The sequence below is a fragment of the Schistocerca cancellata genome, chromosome 1 (genome assembly GCF_023864275.1).
Source record: "Schistocerca cancellata isolate TAMUIC-IGC-003103 chromosome 1, iqSchCanc2.1, whole genome shotgun sequence".
Classification (NCBI taxonomy): Eukaryota; Metazoa; Arthropoda; class Insecta; order Orthoptera; family Acrididae; genus Schistocerca; species Schistocerca cancellata.
The window spans coordinates 379431945-379445138 of record NC_064626.1 but is presented as its reverse complement, the minus strand read 5'-3'; the positions used below and the strand labels follow the sequence as shown (position 1 = coordinate 379445138).

Here is a 13194-nt window from a genome sequence, read left to right as displayed (position 1 = left end):
AGTGCAGCCATATCGGCAGCATGTTGCCGAGGCATTCGTCTTCATGGATGACAGTTCGCGCCCTCATCTTGCACCTCTTGTGAATGACTTCTTTCAGGATAACGGCATCGCTCGACTAGAATGGCCAGCATGTTCTCCAGACATGAACGTGGTCCAACAAGCCTCGGATAGATTGAAAACGGCTGTTTATGGACGACGTGACCCAACAACTACTCTGAGGGATCTACGCCGAATCGCAGTTGAGGAGTGGGACAATCTGGACCAACAGTGCCTTGATGAACTTGTGGATAGTATGCCACGACGAACACAGGCATGCATCAATGCAAGAGGACGTGCTACTGGGTATTAGAGGTACCAGTGTGTACAGCAATCTGGTCTCGCTATATGGTGGTACAACATGCAATGTGTGGTTTTCACGAGCAATAAAATGGGAGGAAATGATGTTATGCTGATCTCTATTCCAATTTTCTGTGCAGGTTCCGAAACTCTCGGAACCGAGGTGATGCAAAACTTTTTTTGATGTGTGTATAATGAATACATTACATAGAAGTTATAAGTATATTACTATGTTACGTTATCCAGTATTATTCTCTTGTTTTTCTGATTAGAAACGACTTTTGCAGCATATGTTTCATGAAGTTACATTATCGTTTGGTGTTACGTATGATTTCCCCTGTTGGCAGTCCATGTGTGTAGTCCTGCAGAAATGTTTACTCGGTCTCCATACTCCAGATGGTCGATTTCCGGTGGTTTCTCGGCCACATTTACTACAATGCTTCAAGTTGCACTTTCCATTGTGTGCTGAGCGTGTATGTGTTTATGGTGCGTAGTGTCGCCAACTGTGACGGTATTTTTGTCTTTCATCCTTCTTTGTGTGTGGTGTGTTTAGTTTGAAATTTTTTTCATTTGTTTTGTGTGTGTGTGTGTGTTCTTGTGTGTGTGTGTGTGTGTGTGTGTGTGTGTGTGTGTGTGTGTGTGTGTGTTATGTATGAAGCTGATATTCCTCGTGTATGTATGTGTGTGGGGGGGGAGCCCTCTTCCTCCCTCCCTCTCTCTCTCTCTCTCTCTCTCTCACTCAGTCACTCTCTCTCTCTCTCTCTCACACACACGCACACACAAACACAAAATCTCCACTCACATAAAGAACAACACCTTCACATAGAACAAACACAGACACACATAAAGGAAATGAACAAATATCAAACTACACAGACCAAGCAAATAAAGGACGAAAGATAAACACACAGCGACGGTTGGCAATAATACACACTGTAAACACACACATGCTCAACACACACTGGAAAGTGCAACTTGAAGTGTTGTTATAAATATGGGCGATAAAACGACGGAAATCGGTCATCTGTAGCATGGGAACCAAGTAAACATATTTCCAGGACTATACACATGGACTACCAATATGGGAAATCGTAAATAACACCAAACGATGACGTTAGCTCACGAAACTTACGCTGCAAAAGTCGTTTCTAACCGGAAAAACAAGAGAATACCATGAGATAACGTAACATAGTAACACACTTGTAATTAATGCATAATGTACAGGGTGACAGTTACTGAAATATAAGAAATAAAATCTTCATAACTTCTGAACGGTTTGCGTTAGGACGTTGAAACTGCAAGTTGGCCGCAGGGCATGATGGGAATTAGTATGCGCATGCATGGTTTGGTTTAGCGACGAAGCCAACTTTCATTTGGATGTGTTCGTCAATAATCAAAATTGCCGCATTTGTGAGACTGAGAATCAGCATTTCGCGATCGAGAAGTCTTTTTGCCCTCAAGGGCTGACTGTGGGATGTGCAATGTCCAGTCACGGAATAATCGGTGCGATATTGCTTGATGGCACGGTGACTACCGAACGGTAGGTGAAGGTTTTGGAAGATGATTTCATACTCATTATCCAAAGTGACCCTCATTTCGGCAAGATGTGGTTCATGCAAAACTGAGCTCGACTCCATTGAAGCAGGAGAGTGTTTCACGTCCAGGAGGAGCACTTTGAGGACCGCGTTCTGACTCTGGGGTACGCAAAGACCACTGCCATGGGCCTCGATTGGCCACCATATTCTCCGTATCTGAACTTCATGCAACTCCTTTTTGTTGGGCTGTATTAAAGACAAGGTATACAGCAACAATCCCAAAACCGTTGCTGAGCTGAAAACAGCCATTCAGGAGGTCATCGATAACATTGATGTCCCGACACTTCAACGCGTCATGCAGAATTTCTCTATTCGTCTGTGCCACATCATAACCAGTGATGGCGACCATATCGAACATGTCGGAACCTAAATTCGAATATCTGTAGTGACGGATACATGTTGAATAAAGGGTGTGCACGCCGCAGTTTATAACTAATTTACGTTTCTTTCCATACAATTCAATTGTCACTCTGTATTATGTATAAAAAAAAAACCTGTATTAAGGGCCGCTGAAGAAGATTCATCATTTAAAGAAGCGAAACACGTATGAAAAATAACGAATTACGTTTCATTTAGTCGCAAAGACAGGACATACGTCCATGGATTCGTGAAGTGTTTGAATACGGTAATAACGGCATACCGCTTGCCTCGGGCACATCGATCAAATATTTAGGCATAGTGCTGAGAAACGACTCGAAATGGTAGAAGTACATAACATCAGTTGTGGGCAAAGCGAAGGAGCGGCTAAGGATTATTTGACGAGCCCTGATAAAGTGCACTGCACCTGTAAAAGAAAATGCGTACTTAACACCGTCTGACCCATTCTTGAACACTGCTTGAGTCTTTGGGACACCAGCAAGTCGCATTAAAAAAAATCGAAGCAGTTCAGAGGCCTGCTACTAGATTTGTTAACATGCAGATCGTTCAGTAAGAGTGAGCTACGAAAATGCTCCATGAGCCTAGATGAAAATCCTTGGGTTAAGAAGAAGTGGTTTTTGAAAGAAAAGACATATTCTGCATACAAGAGTGTAGTGCAGAAGGGACATTTTATGTAAGTCATTGTGCTGTGTAGATCTGTATGCATAGGGCATGTTGCTTACATGGTTCTGAAGATGATCGAATACTCACAATAAAAATAAATGTGCAACAGAGACGGTGGAGTAAAGGCTATATTTTAATTTTCTTGGAACGCCATTAAGACGTTTAGTCTTGAGGGCATTGTAAGAGGGGCGTAGGCTTGTATACAGGCATTCATGCAGTTATTGTTGCTTCCATTCATTTTCGTGTAGAACAGGAAAAGGAATGACCACCAATGGTGCAAAGTACGTTCCACAGTCCTCAATGCAGTGGTTTGCGGAGTAATAGTCTAGAGAACAGTAGATGCCTGATATAAATTTAAAAGTTGAGATCACACAACTGAAGGGAATTGGCTCGTCGTTCGAAAGCTTTGCTGCAATTCTAATGCACAGGAGAATCAAAACTCGCGCACTCAGATGCAATAGCGTGATTCCTTGCATGCTAACGGTAGAAATACGACTGTACCAAACTTCTGTTAGTGCATATTTTCGCCTAGAAAGAAAGCCAGTTTGGCAGCAGTGGGTAGTGTTTCGCAAATCTTAAACATATTGCAGCGCGTCAGCAACTGTGAAATGTACAGAAATAAACAAATTTTTCCAGCCTTCAGTTGCAAGGTAATTTTTACTCGTTTACCTAGGCTTCGATTCCAGTAATGGAATCTTCTTCAGAACAAAAAATTAAATTATTTTGAGAGCCAAACACTGGCCATGTCACAGATTAAAAATTAAAACAATAAAGACGCATAATCATAAGATTATGTCTGTCGAAATTAAAACCATTAAGGCGAACGTAGACGGGGCTACGCCGGCCAGAAATAAGGACCACACGTGAGCGGCTCGGAAACAGCAATTAGAGTACGTTTTGTACAAAACACGCGAGCTGTTATTTAATACTAACACAGCACTGAGAGTGCAATGAAAGACATGCTGTCACTGATAGTCTGTTTAAAATATTACAACAGGTCGCTCTCACTCAATGTGATACATATGTCTAACATTTTCATATTGATGAGTTTAATCCTATTTGCTTTCAACTGATTATTACTCTACATGAGTATTTCTGGCGTATCTGACGCATAATTGTTAAATTTGGAAATTTGTGATAAGGTCTTATGGGACCAAACTGCTGAGGTCGTCGGTCCCTAAGCTTACGCACTACTTAATCTAACTTTAACTTACGCTAAGGACAACACACACACCCATGCCTGAGGGAGGACTCGAACCTCCGACGAGGGAAGCCGCGCAGACCGTGACAAGGCGCCCCAGGCCGCGCGGCTACCCCGCGCGGCATAATTGTTATTTCCAACGTTTACGTGTGTGCTACAGCATTATTGATCAAAACAAGGAAACAAAAGGAGTTACAGCCAGCCTCGGGATTCTCCAACTCGACTAATCTAACGCCAAACTCTGCCTACTGTATTAACCGTACTACGTTACACACAGCACTGAGTGAAGGTACTTGTGAGACATGTGGTTACAGTGCTGCCAAGTTACATTTATATCTACCGAAAATAAGTATAGGACGAAATTTTGTTGAAGTCATTTTTGCATTGTTAGTATGCTGCCGATCGCTCTGTACAGTGTGTGAGAATTTCGATTCACCTTGTATATTGATGTATTACACACAGGATTACTACAACAAAGTGGGACATTTTCTGGCTGTGTAATCATCCATAGACGGGAGACACATATACACAAGCGCCACATTCAGTAACAGACTTAACGACGATCACTAAGGAAGGAGTGAGCTTATATAAGCGTAATAATGTAAAAAGTTCTGTGTGAAGTGTTGTGTTTGTTGTATAGTAGGATATGTAATTGAAATTTAGTTTAATATAAATGCGTTAGTAGCTATTAATGGAACTTCATGTTAATCCACGAAGACGTTTTTCCGTGTAGTTAAATAGCTAGACACTTACTTATAATTACAAAATTGCCAAAATCCTCTTGCCATGTTTAGCGCTGACTTGAGAGCGGTATTGCTCAGTAAGGCGCTCTCGAACAGAAGATTTGCTTTAATTTACCTTACTATAATGATAATAAAGCAAAACTCATAACCCTATTTATTGGAGATCCTATACACTAGGCAGGCAACAGACTTAATGAGATTGACCTTAGCTTCCTAGTGGGCATAAACTGACAAATTAGGCTACTGTATGCATTCACGCAGTAGAGTATTTGAACTTCTGACACAGGGTTACCTGTTCCGCAGAGCTACTCTAAGGGAGGGGATCTCACCGGCAAAGCCTTGAAAACTGCGACTGAAGCAGATTGTCGGCCGTAGTCGCTGAGTAGCTGGCAGGGACGCGCAGACAAGGACGATAGCTCTGGGTCAGTGAGTGAAACCGCTGCTCCTTGGTATAGCCACACATTCGTAACAACGCAGCACAAGTGGAAGGAGAGGATCTGAAGGAAATTCGGTGAGAAAGCGTGCTATGACAGGTTATTTTTTACAGAGTTGTTCCCGTACCAATCCATCAATTAAAGTTTCTGCTCTACATTTATTTTTGAGTTTTTATTGATTTAATTGGGATCGTACTATTAAGCGAGATTACACCACGCAAACAGTCTTCGGCCAGTTCCAGCTGCCCATGTACAAATCTTTTTTTAGGGAGACTATGTCCCTTCAATTTTTTAATAGTAATTAATACATTTACACATAAAATCCATCGTCTGTTCACCTTCGTCCTATTACCCTACCAACCTTGGAATGAATGAATTGTATGTAGTCAGCTGGCGTTCACCAAAGCTACTGACGCAAACCTGCAGGAAATAATTGCCTGTTACCTGTGCCTCATACACGGCTCCATCTTCCATACATTTCGATTCTGAGCAAAACACTAGATTGGAAGAAGCAGTTTGGATAAGATGTCTTTGACAACTTCAAACAGTAGAAGATAAATTGAGATATGTGATCTTCACTGTTGCGCCCCTTCGTGTGATGTGGGTGTGTATATTTTTAGAATAAGCAGGCACAACGGTGAGCTTCAGTGATTATGTGGACAGCTTGACACTTAGTCGCTGCTCGAAGACAGTATGGCAACGCTTTCAAGAACGAAATTGTTTTTCCAAAATACGCAGCGATGCCCACGGTGGTACTCAAACCCACACATTATTTCGCAAACTCGACTTACCGACTGCACCTAAGGGAGCCAGTTAAAACATGTATTGTGAACGAATAGTGGGATAATATTACGCGATACTGTTACTTGAATATGAAAACCCTATTCCGCTCAAGAACAGAATATTTGCGTAGAGGCAGCAACATACATCATATGCATTAACAACCGCCAAGATAGTCCTCTGGAAACGGTACTAAGGAGACGAAATCTTCCTAGATACTCTCCACGGCTTCCGGAAAATAAGAGAATGGGAATACAGCATTCACTTGCACGGATGCGACCAACGAGAACGAAATCATAACAGCCGAAGGTCTTCTCACCCTAGCCTTGACAAACACATTACCCTTTCTGCGTCGGAGGTCTGCTTATGTACGCCCGATCTCGGTAGTGCTGTAAGGGTTCAGTATTTTTCGATATCAGACAAGCGTTTGATTCAGTATCATAGCTACGCTTATTATCAAACTACTACTATGGGCTATTAAGTGAAGTTTGTGACTGGACTGAGGATTTTTTGGGAGGGGAGAACGCAGGAAGTTCTGTCGGATGAAGAATCAGCGACAGATATAAAAATAACTTCGGATGTTCCCTGCTCATTTGTATATTAATGACCTGACAAACAGTATTAATAGTAGTCTCACACTTTGTGTAGCTGATGTGATTATGTATAACGTAATAATGTCCGAAAAAAAGCTGCACTTGGTCTAACATTGACAAGGTTTGAAAGTGGTGCAAAGATTGGCAGCTTGCTTTAAACTTTCAGAATTGTAAAATTTCTCACTGCACAAAACCAAAAATTTGTGTAGCTGATGTGATTATCTGTAATGAAATAATGTCCGAAAAAAGCTCCACTCGGACTAACATTGATAAGGTCTGAAAGTGGTGCAAAGATTGGCAGCTTGCTTTAAACGTTCAGAAATGTAAAATCTGTATCTGTATCTGGAATTAAATACTGTCCGAAAAAAGCTCCACTCGGACTAACATTGATAAGGTCTGCAAGTGGTGCAAAGATTGGCAGCTTGCTTTAAACGTAATGAAATACTGTCCGAAAAAAGCTGCACTCGGACTAACATAAGGTCTGCAAGTGGTGCAAAGATTGGCAGCTTGCTTTAAACGTTCAGAAATGTAAAATTGCTCACTGCACAAAACCAAAAAGTGCAGTAGGCTCTGACTATAGTATCAATGAGTCACAGCTGAAATCGATCAGCTCATACAAATACCTTGGTGTAATACCTTGTAGGATCACGAAATGGAACGATCACATAGTCTCAGTCGTGGGTGAAACAGATACGAGACGTTGGTTTATTCGTAGGATACAAGGAAAATGCAGTCTAGAAAAAGAGATCGCTTGCAAATAACTATGCGACCCACCGTGCAATATTGCTGAAGCGTGTGGGGCTAATAGGGGACACAGAATGTACACAGAGAAGGGCAGCACGAGTAGTCATAGGTTTGTTTGACCCGTGGTGGGGTGACACGAGGATGCTGGAAGAACTCAACTGGCAGACTCTTGAGGATAGGCGTAAACTAGACCGAGAAGGCCTACTTACAAAGTTTCAAGACTGACCACTCTAGGAATATATTACAGCCGCCTCCCATGAGGATTTTGAGGTCAAGCTAAGATTAATTACAGCGGACATGGAGACATTCAATCATTCTTCCGACTCTCCATATGTGAATGGGACGAGAAGAAACCTGAGCAACTTGTACAATGGGACGTAGTCTCCGCTAAGCACTTCGTAGTGCTATGCAGAGTATAGATGTAGATGTATCACGCCACGCTGTATCGCAGACAGCTGAACATTTCCAGAACTTACCGAGCAGTGGACGCACACAACGCCTATAAGCGGTATGTGCATTCCGAAGGAGCAAGCCTCAAATTTCATAAAGTATGTGCCACAGTCACGCATAGCGGGGTTAGTTTATTTCCTGAGCTAGAAAAATAACAATGAACGTCAGATGTGGTATATATGTCACGTAAGGACTGTGGAGGGTAATTAGATTGCCCGCCTATGGAGTGTCATCTCAGTTCCGCCTCTGCATTCGTGATTACCTGTCGGAAAAATCACAGTTTGCAGTAACTGACGGAAAGTCATCTAATGGTATGTGGGGCTCCCCAACGAAGAGTTAAAGAGTTTCTACTGTTGTTAATCAATGTAAACGTTTTAACAGACAATCTGAGGAGCCATATTAGACTGTTTGCAAATGATGTTATCGTTTACTGTGTAGTACAGTCAACAGGAAACCAAAATTAATTGTAAAATGATGTACACAAGATATGTGCAGGGCGATAATAGTGGCACTTGACCCAGGAATTACTATTACAAAAAAACTTAAATTGGAACCATGACAGACAAAATGTTGTAGGGAAGCGAACGATTGGCTGCGTTTTAATGGCAAAACACTTAGAAGCTGTAAAAAAACTACCAAACAAACTGTCTGCACTACGCTTGGTACATGGTCTTCTGGTGTATTGTTGGGGGGCGTGGGAGCCTTATTGGATAGGACTGAAGTAGGATACTGAAAAAGTTTCGAGGAGAGGAGCCCGTTTCATATTACCGCAAAGTGGGGAAGAGTGTGTCACGAACAGCTTAAGAGAGTTGGTGTGATATTATTTAAAACAAAGGCGTTTTTCCTTGCGGTGACATATTTTCTCGAAATTGGTTCAAATTGATCTGAGCACTATGGGACTTAACTTCTAAGGTCATCAGTCCCCTAGAACTGCTTAAACCTAACTAACCTAAGGACATAACACACATCCACGCCCGAGGCAGGATTCGAACCTGCGACCGTAGCGGTCGCGCGGTTCCAGACTGTAGCGCCTAGAACCCTTCGGCCACCCAGGACGGCTTCTCGAAATTTCAACCATCAACTTTCTCTTCCGAGTGCCAAAATATTTTATGACTCAGGTCTACGCAGGGAGAAATGCCAAGAGTAATAAAATAAATCACAGGTCATACGGTAAGAGTGAAGGGTTAATTTTTCCCACGTGCTATGCGTCAGCCGGCCCCTGTGGCCGAGCGGTTCTAGGCGCTTCAGTCTGGAACCGCGCGACCGGTACGGTCGCAGGTTCGAATCCTGCCTCGGGCATGGATGTGTGTGCTGTCCTTAGGTTAGTTAGGTTTAAGTAGTTCTAAATTCTAGGGGACTGATGACCTGAGGTGTTAAGTCCCATAGTGCTCACAGCCATTTTTTGCTATGTGTCAGTGGAACAGTGAAAAAATAGTGTGGAAATGATTCTGTAAACGCTCTGCCAAATATGAGTGAATTTCAGAGCAGTCATGTAAATATAGAAGTTGTAAGCCGGAAAGCGTCGCGGAGATGCACATTCAACGCCCGTGGCAGACGTTACAAGAGAGTCGTTGTGCATCACGATGTTCTTTTCTGTTAAAATTTGGAGAGGGTACGTACTAATACATTCTTTCCTGGTACATATATATCATGGAAAGACATCAAGTTAGGAAGGTTAGAACCCACAAAGGCTTACCAACAATAGTTCTTCCCGCGCACTATTCGCGACTAGAAGAGGAAAGGCGGGAAGTGACAAAGTACCCTCCTTCACGTACGGTAGGGCGGCTTGCAAAGTACAAACGAGGGCGGCTAAAGATCGGTTTCTATTCTCCTTCGGTTGGAGCTCATGGTCGCGCGAGTCCGCGGCGAGTGCGCAGCTGCGCGGCTCGGCTCACCTGAGAGCAGGAGGAGCAGCAGCGCGGCCGCTCGCGAAGACATGGTGGCGGCGACTGGCCCGCTACGCCACGCCGCGCCGCTCTGCCAGCCGCGGGCCGGCCTTGGCGGCCGGGATAAAAGTCAAGGGTGCGCCGAGCCGGGCCGGGCCAGCGGCCTCACCCCGCCACGGCAGCTCGGCTCCCGCGCCCTCCCGGCGCTACGGAACCCCGCGTCGCAACCTGACGTCCGGCATCGAATGCCTCCTGTTACGTGCACAGTCGTTTCGCCGCTCACCGAGCACGGGTTCCGCAGTGGAGTGTCCTGCGGACGGGCGATGCTGGCAAATCATCAGTGCTATCTGTGGTGTCACCGCCAGACACCACACTTGCTAGGTGGAAGCCTTTAAATCGGCCGCGGTCCGTTAGTATACGCCGGACCCGCGTGTCGCCACTATCAGTGATTGCAGACCGAGCGCCGCCACGCGGCAGGTCTAGTCTAGAGAGACTCCCTAGCACTCGCCCCAGTTGTACAGCCGACTTTGCTAGCGGTGATTCACTGTCTACATACGCTCTCATTTGCAGAGACGACAGTTTAGCATAGCCTTCAGCTACGTCATTTGCTACGACCTAGCAAGGCGCCATATTCAGTTACTATAAGTAATATCTTAAAGCATGTATTCTGGACAGATAATATTGTGAATCATGTACCGTCAAGTGCGACGTTCATCATTAATGGATTAAAGTTAAGTATCAAACTAATTACGTCCGCTTTCTGGATTCTCATTCATTGTCGTGTTCCAGACCTCACGTCAGTATAGTTCTTCCCTCCTCACGTCAGCCTGCGTGATCTAGAACGCGTGCATTTCGGCCTCCACTCGTAACACGGTGTTGGCTCTTCTGCTAACACAACACTACATCTACATCTACGTGATTACTCTGCTATTCACAATAAAGTGCCTGGCAGAGGGTGCAATGAACCACCTTCAAACTGTCTCTCTACCGTTCCACTCTCGAACGGCACTCGGGAGAAACGAGCACTTAAATTTTTCTGTTCGAGCCCTGATTTCTCTTATATTATCGTGATGATTATTTCTCCCTATGTAGGTGGGTGCCAACAGAATGTTTTCGCAATCGGAGGAGAAAACTGGTGATTGAAATTTCATGAGAAGATCCGGTCGCAACGAAAAATGCCTTTGTTTTAATGATTGCCACTCCAAATCACGTATCATGTCTGTGACACTATCTGCCCTGTTTCGCGATGATACAAAACGAGCTGCCCTTCTTTGTACTTTTTCGATGTTGTCCGTCAGTCCCACCTGATGCGGATCCCACACCGCACAGCAATACTCCAGAATAGTGCGGACAAGCGTGGTGCAAGCAGTCTCTTTAGTAGACATGTTGCACCTTCTAACTGTTTTGTCAATGAATCGCAGTCTTTAGTTTGCTCTACCCACAATTTTATCTATGTGATCGTTACTATTTAGGTTATTTGTAATTGTAATCCCTAAGTATTTAGCTGAATTTACAGCCTTCAGATTTGTGTGACTTACCGCGTAATCGAAATGTAGCTGATTCCTTTTAGTACTCATGTGAATAACTTCACACTTTTCCTTATTCAGGGTCAATTGCCACTTTTCGCACCATTCAGATATCTTATCTAAATCGTTTTGCAAGTCGTTTTGATCATCCGATGACTTTACAAGACGGTAAATGACAGCATCATCTGCAAACAATCTAAGACGGCTACTCATGCTGATTTCCATTTAACCATCGACCTCTAAATATCGATGATCGATGATAACCGGTCCCAAAACATCAATGGTTTTAACATCGATAAATGAAAAACATAGAATAGTGAAGATAGGAACCTACACATACGAGCGGCGTCCTATGAGTAATGCAACATATTTTCTTTCCCGGATGATTTAGAGTGAAAGAGTGCGGAATTTGTTTTGGGACATAGTGGAATATTCCCACTTCAACCCTGTAGTTTCATTAAGTTCCGCTAGATGGCGGCGCTATACGTAGTCTTCAAAATCTGTAAGTGAAGTGCGTTCCATGCAGACAGCTGTCTCTGAGTTTCTTTTGGCAGAAAACAGTAGCGTCGCAGATATTCATAGGCACTCGCAGAATGTCTACGGAGACCTCGCAGCGAACAAAAGCACGGTGAGTGTAGTTGGTCGAGGCGTCTGTCATCATCGCAACAAGATCGCTCAAATCTGACCGACCACCCGCCTGCGTGCCGCCCAGCTGCACACAGCTCTGGTACGTCCAGTGTCGGAACGTGCGGACACTCTCATTCGAAGAGATCGACGGATCACAGTGAAACACCTCGCTGCACCTCTGGATGTCTCTGTTGGTACTGCTGACGTACTCGTCCACCAGTTGTGGTACTCAGAGGCACGTGCCCGCAGGGTTCCTCGCCGCCTAACGGAACACCATAAAGAGCAACGAATGACCATCGGTGCGGAATTACTTACGCGTTACGAGGCTGATCGCGACAACGTTTTGTCGGATATGCTCACAGGCGATGAAACATACGTCAATCACTTCGAAGCGGAAACAAAACGGCAATCAATGGAGTGAGTCACACCAGCTCTCCACCGAAAAAAGTTCAAAGCCGCACTCTCGGCCCTAAAAGTACCGCATACAGTCTTCTGGCACTCCGAAGGGCTTATTCCGTTTGATGTTCTCTCTCTTGGTGCTACGAGAAACCCTGAAGTGTATTGTGCCACCAACATGAAATTGAAGAAATGACTTCAGTGTGTTCATCGCCACAAAAATGCAAATGGAATTCTTCTCCATGACATCGCAAGATCCCACACAAATCTACGCCCCCAGGAGCAGCTCACAGAACTTCCTTCATTCTACTGTTCTTCCTCAGCCCCCCTACAACCCGAATCTGGCAGCTTTCGACTTGCATCTCTTTGGCTCAATGAAGGAGGCACTCCGCGGAAAGCAATACGTGGAAGATGGGGAGGTTATTGATGAAGCAAGATGTTGACTCCGACGTCGACCAGCAGACTGGTAGTATGCAGGCATACAAGCTCTCCCTGTAAGGCGGCGCAAGGCCGTCATTAAATGGACATAATGTTGAAAAATAGGGTTTTGTAGCCGAAAGATTGGGGAACAATATGATGTTGTACTGGAATCCTGAATAAAAGTGACCTGCTTTCAGAAAAAAATGTTGCAATACATAATAAACGCCCCTTCTACATCTAATATCATATTTTCATATTTATTAATCAATAAATTTGGCAATGGTTAACATTGCATATTCCACAACATTTTGTCTACAAATTGTAATCGTTTTTTAATTACCTATTGGTAGTTCCAGTAATGATACACAAATAAATTAATTATTGATCAACATTTAACATAACACGGATTTCTTCTCCATTTT

The 13194-nt window shown here is 43.9% G+C and overlaps 1 protein-coding gene across 1 annotated transcript in view; it reads right to left on the bottom strand.

Annotated features, from left to right (window-relative positions):
- The window catches only part of LOC126175017 (enhancer of split M1 protein), a 57355-nt gene extending 47493 nt beyond the window's left edge, over positions 1–9862 (bottom strand). Inside the window, exon 1 of the mRNA XM_049921510.1 lies at positions 9813–9862. Coding sequence (XP_049777467.1) covers positions 9813–9855 — 43 coding nt within the window. The 5' untranslated portion in view covers positions 9856–9862. The remainder of the gene's footprint in view (positions 1–9812) is intronic.
- Positions 9863–13194: the final 3332 nt, after the last annotated feature.